Source organism: Gymnoscopelus microlampas (genome assembly GCF_963454915.1).
Source record: "Gymnoscopelus microlampas genome assembly, chromosome: 14".
NCBI lineage: Eukaryota > Metazoa > Chordata > Actinopteri > Myctophiformes > Myctophidae > Gymnoscopelus > Gymnoscopelus microlampas.
The window spans coordinates 39,787,514-39,801,630 of NC_139951.1; the positions used below are offsets into that span (position 1 = coordinate 39,787,514).

The following is a 14,117-nucleotide window of genomic DNA, read 5'->3' on the forward strand; positions in this document are numbered from 1 at the left end:
TCACATTTGTAGAATTGTACCTAATCCAGGTCTCAATGGGTTAAGTGCCAACACGTTGAGCCTGTATGTGTTGATGTTGTGTAAATTGAACTAATTCCCATATGCCATTGTTCCTTGTGTCTCTGCAGGGCGGCTTCGTGGCCAGCATGACTGCGACCCTGAGGCAGATGGAGGACTACCATTACGGCCATCTGATCGGCACCTTCGGCAAGATGAGGACCGATGTGGTGGTGAGTAGAGTTCACCCAACCCCCCATTATACCGTCCAGCGCGAGTGATAGCAATAACATTTGTCATTTTGTGTGTAAATTGAATCTTAATTGGGTTGATCCATAATTGTCGTCATGTTCTCTGTAGGAACAACCGGGGGTGATATCCATGTATTAGACCATATATCGTAGCTTGATATTGAGTTTCTGTAAGAGAGAACAGGGTCATTTCCTATGTGCTGCTGATGGTGCGCTGGTTGTGGTCCTCATTAACCCATTGAGACCTGAAGCCGGTTCTACATGTCTCCTTAATCTCAACAGTTTTCTGAAATACTTATGTTTCTATATCAGTGGTGCTCAAACTTTTTCATGTCAAGGACCCCCAAAATTATATGTATTTGCCCGCTGACCCCCATCAAAATATTTTGTTCCAGGGACCCCCCAGAAGCAAAGATTTGAGTTAAAAATGTTCGCTTTAAAAGTATTTATATTCAAAGATTTGCACACATTTTCACGATTTTTCAAAAATAGCAGATCTACAATATGAGCTTGTATATCTGCTATTTTTGAATAGCCCAAAGTGTAAAATAATGTTTTTTTTTTAAACTTTTGAGTGTTTCTCCACTGCAGTATTGATACTTTTTAGTATCTAGGACTTTTAGTACTTTTTTCCACCACTGCCTGCGGCCAAACACGTTGTGTGGGAGGGAAGGGATACAACAACATCTGATTGATGTTTTTGTATTTCAGCTCTGAATAATTCTGCCCCTCAGAGCCGGCTCTCTCCGCTATATCCGCTCATGCGTTATTAGCATAAATGTTGCTCGCCCCGGACTGGTGGGGAAATCCCTCTGTTTGTGTCTAAACCCAGCTAAATGACTCTGTGCTATAGCCCTAGTTGGCTGCACTTGAGTATGATTGCTGGTTACAGTGATTTGCATGCAGTGCTTCCCCAAATGGTGTGATGAGAGACCAGGTGTGCTTTGGGGACCTTGTGCCAGCCACACATTATTATTATTATTATTGCAATGTATGCAATTATAGAAAAGGTTAAGAATGATTTTATTTTATTTTCATTTGCTATTAGTACAATATAGGCAAAACACTTTTTTTTCACAATGAAAAAAAAACTAGGCATATCAATGTGGCCTAACGCAGGGGTCTTCAACAGGGGGTCCGGGACCCCTAGGGGGTCCTCAGAGCTACTATAGGGAGTCCGCCAAATCTTTGTGTGATAGGATTTCGTTTTTTTTACATTAACCACTTGAACCCTAGAATTCCTTTTCTGTGGGGAACATTATCTCAACGCCTCGCAGCGCGAGGCGTTGAGAGCTTGTAGATCGGCTATTTTTGGCAAAGAGGCTATAGGTGTAGAGGGAAAAAAGAGCAGACTAAGTTAAAAAAAAAAACGTGATAATCTGAAACACAGTTTTATACTATATTGAGTAGGGGGTCCCTGCTTCATCTCTCTCTTAGCTAGGGGGTCCTTGGCCTGAAAGCGTTGAAGCAATACTGGGGGTCCTTGAAATAAAAAGTTTGAGAAGCAGTGGTATATACATAGAGTGGTGGACATTGCTCTTGTCTTTGCATGTCTTTATGTATGTATTTGTATTTTGTTGTTTTCTTGTGTCATGTCAAATGTGTGTACTGTTATATGTTGCATACATGGCTGTTTCTGGGTCGCAAGACAAATTTCAGTGCAAACTGACAATAAAGTATTATCGTATCGTATCGTATCGTATCGTATGAGTGCATATAGTTGAGCTTATTGGTTATAATGGTCATGTACCTTATCAGTAGCAGTGGTACCTTATCTAAATGGTTCCCAAACTTTTTTGCTATTATGAAATGTCTTGATGAAACTCTTTTTAAAAATCATTGAATTCATGAAAAATATTGCATTGTTTTGGAATTATTTCTGAAAATGTTTTGAAATAATAATAATAATAATTCAAAACAAAATGTAGGAAACCAAAAAATAAAGGCATATTTTTTAGTGACCCATAAAAATGTGTCCGAGACCCACATATGGGCCTTGTCTGGTCTGAAAGCATGCAGCGTTTCAGAGTTTTCAGGGAGAAGGACTAAAGTTTGAGAGAGAGATATGTTCCTCAGCCCAGCATGCCTTATTATTAGAGCAGTATATATATATATATATATACGGATGTTCCTTAGCCCCATGCCATCTTATTAACCCACTTAGACCGGGGGAGGATCTGTGTCATTTTTAGATTTATTTGGCTATTCAAAAAAAAGCAGATCTACAATCTTGTAGAGTGGCTCGGTGCCGTGCTATGAGCTTGTAGATCTGCTATTTTTTGAAAAAAATGTTTTGTTTTGGCAAATCTTTGAATATATATATATATATATATATATATATATATATATATATATATATATATATATATATATATATATATATTATATATATTTTTAAAGTGAACATTTGTAACTCAAATCTTTGCTTCTGGGGATTCTACAAACAAATGTCTTCTAAATCCTTACAGTTTTCTGAAAAACAGATGTCGCTATAATATCAGTGGTGCTCAAACTTCTTCATGTCAAGGACCTCCCAAAATTATATGTATTTGGCCGTGGACCCCTATCTGAAAATATTTTGTTCCAGGGACCCCCCAGAAGCAAAGATTTGAGTTAAAGATGTTCACTTGAAAAAAAATATATATATATTCAAAGATTTGCACAAATATCAAAAAATAGCCGATCTACAAAAATAACAGATCTACAAGCTCATAGCGTGGCACCGAGTGCCGCGCTATGAAGCTTGTAGATCTGCTATTTTTTGAAAAGCCAAAGTATAAAATATGGATTAAGTGGTTACACAGATGCGTTCCCGGTCTGATTGGGTTAAGCAGTATATATACGGGTCCTGTCTGTGGTGGGAGCATGCCTGGTTGCCTTAGTAGGGCAGGCAATCACTGTGATGAAGACCAGCCTTTTTCACAGATTTATTGACGCTGAAAGTTGGCGTGGGCCGAAGAAGAGAGATTCTTTTTTCTTTTTTTTTCCCGAGCTGGCTGGAGCCAGAGAACTTTCTCTTGGTCTTGCAGTTTTTTTTTCTCTCCACCAAACAGCCTGTCTGTCACTGAGGGGGAAAAAAATCATTTTGTCCCTAAAGTCAAACGGTTCCATGGCAGCAGCAGTGTATGTAGGCCACGTTTTCATCATGTCAGGTATTAGGATCGCACTCATATTTGGCTGTGGCTTAGTGGGTCAGAGAGGCCATCTGGTATTATCAGAAGGTCACCAAGTTCACTTCCCAGCCCCGCCCCGGTGTAATAGGGATGGGACGATAATCGTAAAAATATTTATCATGATGCAAACAGCAGAGAAGACAAAAAAATGAAGAAAATACAAGATAATTGATTAAAAAAAAATGTCATTTGTATTGAAAAGAGGATAAGTGAAAACACAGTGTTGTAAAAAAAAAAAGAGAAGAAAATACTGGATTTGTGTAAGAGAAATAATTAAAAAAAAAGATTGTTCTGTCATTATTTTGTCAAAAAAATAATGAAAAATCGTTACATGCCTAAAAATCGTTACATGCCTAAAAAACACTCACAATAATCGTATTGTTGAGATAAAGGGATAGTTCCCCCCCAAAATCACTTTTATTCTATCAATTACTCACCCCATGGAGCCTTGAATTCATGGAGATCTTTTTTTGTTTTCGTCGCATTCCTAATGCTTGCCTAGTCTTTGGTAGGAGGCTCCGTTGAGTCTCAAATTATTGGCTTAGGAATGCGACAAAAACTAAAAAATATCCATGAATTCAAGGCTTCATGGTGTGAGTCATTGATAGAAAATAAGTCATTTTTGGGTGAACTATCCCTTTAAACTCTCTATGCTTGATAAAGCGGACCTATAAAGAGTGCATTCGGTACGCTCTTATTTCACTCTACACAAATCGATTTGCCAAAAAAATTGCAGATCTACAAGCTGACAACTGAAGTAAACCCATCTTGAATGTAAAGTCTAGGTTAAAAAAAAAGGAGTGAGACAGGGGACTGAGACCAGAGCAGGTGGAGGAGGGCATGAATGAAAGGCTATTACATACGTGAGGTGTTTGTTGAACATTATGCGATTGTTCAGTCTGTGCTGTAAAATAGCGAGTGACTCTGCAATCCTCCTGGCTGAAGTGGGAAGGTCATTCCACCGGTGCAGATCGCTGTGCAGGCTGGCTGCAATAATAGCCAGGCCACAGCTAGGGGAAAAAAAATAACTTTTTGTTTCAGTGGGTTTTGAACTTATACTGCCTTGTGTGCTGCCTGTTAGCTCACTGGTCATCTCTCAAATGGCTTTATTCGGCCAAGAAGGATAACACTAGCCTGGCTGGCTCCAGCCACTGAATCGCTAGCCTCGCATTCAGGGTCTGGTGACACTGTAGAACATTGGTTCTCAAAGTGGGGTCCGGGGACCCCCAGGGGTACTTGAGGGGATACCAGGGGGTCCCCAGCTAAATGATTTATAGGAACCAAATGGACCCTTATGGGTCCATTTGGTTCCATTTGTACACTCTCAGAGTTAAATTAACATTGATTTTACATTATGAATTGGGGTCCCAGAGATACAAATGCCATTAAATGGAGGTCTGTAGCCTAATGCACGTCAAACTGGGGGGGGTCCTCAAATTACAATGATTGAGAATCACTGCTAGAGCCGTACAAATCTTCTCTTATGGGGGTCCCTGGCTTATCCTTACACATGGGGGTCCGCGGGCTAATAAGTGTCAATTTGGGGGTCCTTGACATGAAAACGTTTGAGAACCACTGCTGTAGAAGGCGGTGTTTTCTTGGTTGAAAATCTAACCAGCGGCCCGGCCCGATCGGTATGATGTAGTATCAACCACTTGCCAAAGAGAGTGGTGCAGACTGAATAATGGAGTGAAACTAAATGAATATTCAGGCTGAGAAACTTTCCAGAATCCGTGAAAGTTATTTGATGTTTTTTTCTTTACGTTTTCCATTATAACCACACAACCATAAACTAGAGATGTACCCGGTGCCATTTTTTTCCATCCCGATACCCATAACTTGCGTAGCGGTCGATAGTGCACAATTGAAAGTATAAGTTCTGAGTTGTGGGTACTACCTCCTGAGCAGGGCCCAAATTAGGTTCTGAGAACCTTATCTGAAACCCAGTATGGAAACAAATCCACAACCCGTAAAATGTTGTACGCTACACGGCATGGCTCACTTAGCTCTTCATGTAGCGGAAGAAATACACGTATTTTGTCCGCCGACTGCCTTTTGAAGAGATTTGTCAAAATAATGTTTCAAAAATAGCAAGTCTGCGAGCTCATAATGCGACGCGTTGTGAGTTTGTAGATCGGCTATTTTCAAATAGCCGATATGTTTGCTGTAGGGTTAACTTAACCATTAATACCTGAGGCCGATTCTTCAAATTCCTTTCCAAATCAGTAGTACCTATAAACGTCTTCGTGCCAAGGACCCCCAAAATTATAGGTATTTGGCCGCAGACCCCCCCATGTGAAAAGGGACCCGCCCCCCACCCCCGCAGAAGAGAAGATTTGTGTTAAAAGAATTCAAAATGATTAAAACATTTTCAAACACTTTCAGTATCTTTCAAAATGTTTCAAAAATAGCATAATATGTACAAGCTCGCAGCGTGGCACGAAGTGACGCGCTGTGAGCTTGTATGTCTGTTATTTGTTAGAACCACTGTTCTAAACCACTGTTCTGAATCCTAAGTGTTTTCTGAACAAACTTATGTTACTGTATATATTTATGTAAAATCTAAAATGACACAGATGCTTTCCCGGTTTTAATGGGTTTTAAAGTGGTTAAACTGTTGTTGGTATATACTGTATTAACTCACGTTGCTGGGGAACCCCCTCAAGGACCCCCGTCCCCTCCCTGCCGGAGCCCCACTTCTTTGAGAACCAAAACCGTGTTATTACAGGTAATGACGCGGGGAGCCGATAGGAGGAAACACGCATATGGGAACTTATGTCCCCGCATGGCGATATCTAAGGCATATCGCATACATTTGGTTTCCCTGCGTAGCACTAAGCCGGCTTGTAATCTCACGGCGGAGCTCTACCATGGGGGAGCGCTGAGCGTTGGATTACAAAAGGCACGGGGAGGGGGGGGGGGATGTACCTGGAGTCACCTTGACCATAACCCATTAAAACCGGGGAAAAGCTATCCGTGTCTTTTTAGTGTTGGCTATTCAAAAAAATAGCAGATATACAAGCTCATAGCGCGGCACCGAGTGCCGCGCTATGAGCTTGTAGATCTGCTATTTATTTTTTTAAATCGTTAAAATGTGTGCAAATCTTTGAATATACATATTTTTAAAATCATTTTTTTTACTCAAATCTTTGCTTCTGGGGGTCCCTGGAACAAAATATTTTCAGATGGGGGTCCCGCGGCCAAATACATATAATTCTGGGGGATCCTTGACATGAAATGATATATATTTTGTACTTTGTACATCTGCATTTTTTTTATTTTTTGTTTTAATATCTTGAAATTGTGAGAACTTAACTGATTTAGAAGGTTTTTATGTGTAGAATGAATCGACCACCCGGGTCTTAATGGGTTAAAAACTAATCTAAAAGCTGTTTCTGCCTGCAAGCCACAAACCCCTCACAGTTCATTTCAGATTGCTCTTATCTGGCGGCGGGGAAGAATAACAGTTTTCATTTTGAATGCTCACTCTCTCTCTCTCTCTCTCTCTCTCTCTCCCCCCCCCTCTCTCTCCCCCCCCTCTCTCTCTCTCTCTCTCTCTCTCTCTCTCGCTCTCGCTCTCGCTCTTTTTTTTTTCATTTTTCTCAGGATTTCCTAATGGAAACATTTATCATGTTTAAAGATCTCATCGGGAAAAATGTCTACCCTACAGACTGGGTCATAATGAACATGATGCAAAATAAGTAAGTACCCCGAACCCACCGCCGGACTGGACTTCCCTCCTTAGACACACACACACACACACACACACACACACACACACACACACACACACACACACACACACACACACACACAGTGGTGGAAGATGCATGCACTCAGATATTCTGTTTCAATTAAAAGTCCTGTATTCGAATGTTTACTTGAGTAAAAGTACTTAGTATTGGTAGCAAAATGTACTTAAAGTACCAAAAGTAGAAATACATTTTTTTATTTTTTATTAGATAAGTATGAAGTATCAAAACATGGAAATACTCAAGTAAAGTACAAGTACCTCAAAGTTGTACTGAAGTACGGTACTTGAGTAAATGCACTTAGTTACTTTCCGCCACTACACACACACACACACACACACCGACCCCCCCCCCCCCCCCCCACTCACACACACACACACACACACACACACGCATTTACAAAGTCGTGGGCGTGCACGCAGAGAGGGTACAGCTACCCACTTTGATCTCCCTTCCACTGTTGTTGCTAAGGAACGAACGGGGCAATCAGAAGTGGGTGAGGACATTCTCCATGCAAATATCGGCACAAGCAAGGCCTCGGCAACGGCAACGGCAATCAGAGAAAACAGCCAGCACAGCCGCAAACAATACCATGAATTATAGATGCGCGGGTGTACACACTGCCTCCTAATCTCCAAACTTAGTCTCAGCGCCTCTTCACTTTATTGCTTGCTGAGCTGTTGTGGTCTTGTGTTTTATTAATGCATTAAGACCGGGGAACGCATCTGTGTGTCATTTCTTTGGCTATATAAAATAGCAGATATACAAGCTCATAGCGCGGCACCGAGTGCCGCGCTATGAGCTCGTGGATCTGCTATTTTTGAAAAATCTTGAACGTTTGTGCAAATATTTGAGTATATGTATTTTTTAAAGGGAACATTTGTAACTTAAATCGTTGCTTCATGGGGGTCCCTGGATCTAATGATTTTTAGATGGGGGTCCGCTGCCAAATGCATATAATTCTGGGGGTCCTTGAGATGAAAACGTTTGAGAACCACTGATATACTGTAGAAATATTCGTTTTTCAAAAAACTGTAAGGATTTAGAAGACATTTGTAGAATCCCGCAGAAGCAAATATTTGAGTTACACATGTTTGCCTTAAAAATATATATATTTTCAAAGATTTGCACACATTTTCACGATTCTTCAAAAATAGCAGATCTACAAGGCACCAAGTGCCACGCTATGAGCTTGTAGATCTGCTATTTTTGAATAGCCCAAAGAAATCTAACAATGACACAAAATTCTTCCCCGGTCGTAATGGGTTAATGCCTTGCCTTGCCTGACTGTGTTCTCTATCCCAAGCACGAAAAGAGATCGAAAGTGCTGTGCAATGTAATGCAATGTAGGGCTGTGGTTGAAAAGAGACTGACCACCTTTTGATTTGTTTCGTGTCAATGTCAGACAAAAGTATAAGACGGCATTTTGAAAGGCATTTGCAGACTTTTCCTTGTTTGAGAGAGGGATTTGACACACAATTAACCCATTCAATCCCAGGAACGCATCCACGGAATGTCTTCTAAACGGGTTTCTGAATAAATATCGTTAAATATCAGTGGTGCTCAAACTTTTTTCATTTCAAGGACCAACCAAAATTATATGTATTTAGCCGCCGACCCCCATCTGAAAATATTTAGTTCCAGGGACCCTCAGAAGCAAAGATTTGAGTTACGTACAAATGCTTTAAAAAAGATTTCCAAAAATGTTCACGATAAAAAAAAGTGCAGATCTACAAGCTTGTGATCCATGAGCTTGTATATCTGCTATTTTTGAATAGCCAAAGAAATCTAAAATGACACAGATGCGTTCCTGGTCTTAATGGCTTAATGTGCTGCTTGTTTTGATTCTAATTAGATTCGGTGGCGGCCAGCCACACTGGATATGATGCATATATGTTCCAACAATACATGCATCTGAATCCAACAGAAGTAAACATTTACATTGCGTATTTTGACAGCTGTCACTCGGCAGCTCACCTCGACACATCAAAGGCATTGTGCAATCCCACATTAGAATGAAGCGTGTGTGTGTGTGTGTGTGTGTGTGTGTGTGTGTGTGTGCACGACTATTTAATGTGTAAAATCCAAATAACTGCAGAGTGATGACGGTCACTTTGAAAAACAGAATGAGCACAACTGCTAGTTGGGGGGAAAAAAAAGGTATATCTGTTCTTGATGAATAGCCAATACAGCATAAGGGTTGGGCTCAACTTTCCAGGCCTGATTAAAGCACTAAGACACACGACAGATGTGCTAGTGATACTGCATTAGCCCATTAAGACCGTGAAAGCCTATACGTTGTTATACCTGTAAAACTGGGAAAGTATATGTCATTTTAGATGTTGCTATGTATGTTAATAGTTTTTACATAATTAGTGTACCAGCTCTATTCTAGCAACTGTAGAGGTCCTAGTCCTCTGTTTCATACATAATTGATTTTTGAGTTGGCTATTCAAAAATATCAGATCTACAAGCTCACAGCGTGTCACTTCATGTCGCACTGCGAGCTTGTACATCTGATATTTTTTAATATATATATTTTTTTAAATATTGAAAGTGTGAGAACTACTCGTTCATGTACATATATTGTATCATTAAAATCTCAGTGTTTTGCCGATCATTTTGGGGGGGCCCCACTTGCAATTATCGTCACGGCCCACCAGCGGGGCCCCTGGCCCGCATATTGGAAAACAACTGATTTGCAGCAGGTACACGGCTGCATGGCGGCCCACCTTCCCACCCACCCACCCTTATTTGGCTGTGAAAGCCCTTTTGAATGCCTCCCCTCCCCTCCCCTCCCCTCTCGTCCCGGGTCCATTCCAAACATCATAACCAGCAGGCATATTTGGCTAGAGATTGCATTGCCTGCTCGTTCCGTTCCTTTCTTGCTCGCCGCGGCGCCTGCTGTCATCAGCCCAGCTCATGATTGCTACACGGCCGATACCTATTGGAAATTCACACAATCCTCCTGTAAACATCGTCAGGCCGCCACCTGGGTCAGAATGCAGACGACGACGGCGGGGGCGGCTCTGCCCCCCCATCACCCCACCCCACCACACACACCCCCACCCACCCTGTGCCCCCGGAGGTGTGGAAATCACATCCGTTCTGCGGTAGAACTGGAGCCTCGGTGTTAATGCGTGTCACGAAATGAAAATAGCCTGGGTGGACTAACACAGGCCACTCTCAGGCCACACATGGGCAACACGTAGGAACTAGCAGATGGGTACGCGCACATGGACACACACACACGGACGGACGGACGGACGGACACACACAGACACACGGACACACGGACACACACACGCGTGCGGACACACGGACACACAGACACGGACACAGACACGGACGCACGGACACACACACACACACACACACACACACACACACGGACGCACAGACACACACGGACGGACGGACACACACACACACGCACGGACACACAGACACAGACACACACACGGACTCACAGACACACACGGACGGACGGACACACACACGCACGGACGCACGCACACACACACACACTCGCTGACTCGCTGGAATACTCACTAGACTTAGGCCTTGTTTAGGCGACAACGGTCTCTAGAGAAAACGCAGAGATAAAATATCACATGGGCCTTCCGTTTAGATGGCAAAAAGATGAAACCATCCTTCCAGAGTGGAGATAAAAATCTGATTGTTACCGTGTAAACTGGACATGAGTTGGCTCTGTACTTTTTTCCATCGTGCCATCTTATAAATGGGCATTAGTGAGGACCAAATGATATGAAGATAAGGTTGAAAATGGGGTGATGTGACACTGAGTAAACAGTATTTGGTGTGAACTGCATTGCTGTAGCCTCATGCGCTACAACCTTGGATTGTGCTTTGTACTTTGCCATAATGTTTTATTTTTCTCCCCCATTTGCTGTGTTAGTTTATTTATTTATGTTTTCTGTACAAGTTCAAGCGTACTGTTAGTTTGTTTGTGTTATTAGCTTTCTGGCTCACAGTTGCAGACGTGGTAGGCCAACGTGTCATCTCCCGTGGCTCTGTTGTCCCCATTTTCTGTCCTCTAGCCCTGGCTTTGTTTATGACAGAGAGAGAGAGAGAGAGATTAATTCCACATGCCACTCAGTGCATTCTGCCACTCGCCCAAGTTACATTGTTGCTTTAACTCATTAAGACCGGGAACGCATCTGTGATTTTTTCTTTCTTTGGCTATTCAAAAATAGCAGATCTACAAGCTCATAGCTCATGTAGATCTGCTATTTTTGAAACATCATAAAAATGTGTGCAAATCTTTGAATATATATATATATGTATGTTTTAAAGCGAACATTTTCAACTCCGATCTGTGCTTCTGGGGGTCCCTGGAACAACATATTTTGAGATGGGTGTCCGCGGCCAAATACATATCATTTTGGGGGTCCTCGACGTGAAAAAAGTCTAATGAGGACCACTGATATTATAGCAACATACTTTTTTTCAAAAAACTGTTAGGATATACTGTAGAAGACATTTTGGAGAATCCCCGGAAGCAAAGATTTGAGTTAAAAATGTTTTAAAAATAAATAAATATATATATATATATGTATATTGAAAGATTTGCTCAAATTTTCACGATTTTATATAAATAGCCAAAGAAATCTTAAAAATGACACAAATACGTTCCCGGTCTTAATGGCTTAACTCTGTGGGACAAAAAACTAAACAAAGCCTGTCAGCGCCGCAGTGACTCAGGAGTCTTCGTATACTCCAGAGTGCCTGGCTGGATGTCGCCCGTCCTCTCTCCGGCGGGGCTACCTGACAGATTAGCTCCAGGCAGCGCGTCCCATTTGTCGCCGTCCAGAACGTTTGATGGGTTGTTCTCCTGCTCCCCGTATCCTGTAGCCAAGGTGACACGGCCATTCATCCTGCCCCATGCACTGAACGCTTCGACGCAGCTGTTTTCTCACATTTTTATGGAACGTCCCTGGCATTAACCCTATAAGACCTGATGCAGATTTGAAAAAAATCTTCTAAATCCTAACAGTTTTCTGAAAAAACGTATGTTGCTACGTATATCAGTGGTGCTCAAACGTTTTCATCTCAAAATTGACCCCCAAAATGTATATGTACTTGGCCCACCAACGGCATTCATTTTGACAGCAAATTCTGATTCAGTCTTAGTCTTTTGAATAACACACCATTTAGTTTTAGTCCTATTTTAGTGTTCTGAAATAGTTTAGTCTTAGTGTAGTCTTAGTTGCCTAAATATCAAAATCTTAGTCTATTAGTATCAGTCTTTGTCAAAAACAATTACACTGCAGCAAATTCTGATTTAGTCTTAGTCCTTTAGTCCCAAGTCTTTTAGTCTTTTAGTCTTAATTAAATTAACACTGCCCGCCGACCCCATCTCAAAGCATTTTGTTCCAGGGACCCCCAGAAGCAAAAATTGGAGTTACATTTTTTGGCTTTAAAACATTTTATATATTCAAAGATTTGCATACATTTTCACGATTTTCCAAAAATAGCAGATCTACAAGCTCGCGGCGTGGCACAAAGTGATGCGCTGTAAGCTTGTAGATCTGCTATTTTTGAATGGCCAAAGTATAAAAAATAGTTATAGTGGTTAAAATGACACGGATGCTTTCCCGGCTTTGATGAGTTAATAATCAAAAAAGAAGCGGGGAGGCGGGTGGCTGCCTGCGACGCGTGACTAGGCTCCGTGCGCTCCTCTGTGGTAGGGCCCGGCGTGCGTGCGTGCGAGCGTGCACGTGCCACTATAGGCTGCTGCCATGCTGGAGAGACTGATAGAGCCGAGCTCCCTGTCTCTGCAGGCTTTACATGAAGGTGACTCGCGTGCCGAGGCTGTTATTCGCGGTAAAACTGGCACCGGTTTTTGTCCCAAAGCCTACTCCCTGACTCTACCGATAAGCTCTCTCTCTTTTTGCTCTTTACAGATCTCTGTGTTCGGCGGGTCTTTACAAAAGAACCGTGTCGTTTGAGGTGAAGCTGTTTTTTTGCTATGCAGGCTTTGAACGCCACGTCAGCCGTAAAGGCCAATTTATGCTTTTGAGCGACAAGTGTCGAACGCACGATGTACGCGTTGAACCGCCATGTCTGAGTTTTGAGCATTCATAGATATACTGTCTGCCCGCTAGCTGACAGCGTTGACAGGAAATGTATAAAGTAGGAAGTGAATGTGGTCTGGTGCATCTCAGAGCTTTACTATATTATCACAACTTTGTGCACACCCATTTCACAATATACAGAGACAATTCCAATTCTGGATCAATACGGTCTGGCAAACCATTCCAAATTATGCACATTGATTTCCCCATGGGAATCAACAAGGGTCTATCAATATGGATCCATCCAGACAGACAGACTTATATTCATAAAACTAGAACCAGGAGACCTGGTACTGCCAGACCGCTAGTGCAGTGGTTCTCAAAGTGGGTTCCAGGGGCTCTCAGGGTTCCTTGAAGGGGTTCTAAAATGACCCTTACAAGTCTGTAACTCTGACAGTATACAAATGGAACCAAATGGACCCTCACGGGTCCATTTGGTTCCATTTGTATACTGTCAGAGTTAAGGGGTGTCCTAAAAGTTTGAGAACCACTGCCCTAGTGGTTGAAATCTGAATGGCAGGACTTCGCATGACGTGTGTATCTGTCTTCCATTTATGCCACATATGGAGAAAAGAGGGACAAAATAGGAAAAGTGGGACAAAAGAGGGATCCCTCTGTCTGTCTGTCTGTGTATCTGTCTTCCCATTTATGTCATATATGGAGAAAAGAGGGACAAAAGAGGGACGAAAGAGGGACAGACAAAGCCTCATGTAGGCCGACCCTCTGGGTCTGGCAAATAACAATCAAACAAGCACCCGTTTCTACCTGTCCTGTGCACAGCAGAACATGGATTTGGACGCAGATTTAACACTGTACACCTATAATAGTTACATTAATGTGTCCCTC

General features: G+C 42.1%; 1 protein-coding gene across 2 annotated transcripts in view; it reads left to right on the forward strand.

The window, feature by feature from the left end:
• dock1 (dedicator of cytokinesis 1) overlaps nucleotides 1-14,117 on the forward strand; it is a 480,313-nt gene that overhangs the window by 289,321 nt on the left and 176,875 nt on the right. For both annotated transcript variants that reach the window (XR_014602336.1, XM_084079253.1), the window contains exons 28-29: nucleotides 129-230; nucleotides 7,028-7,122. Coding sequence is in view for 1 of the 2 variants with exons in the window: in XM_084079253.1 (XP_083935379.1) it covers nucleotides 129-230; nucleotides 7,028-7,122 (197 nt within the window). In the remaining variant the exon portion in view is untranslated. The remainder of the gene's footprint in view (nucleotides 1-128; nucleotides 231-7,027; nucleotides 7,123-14,117) is intronic.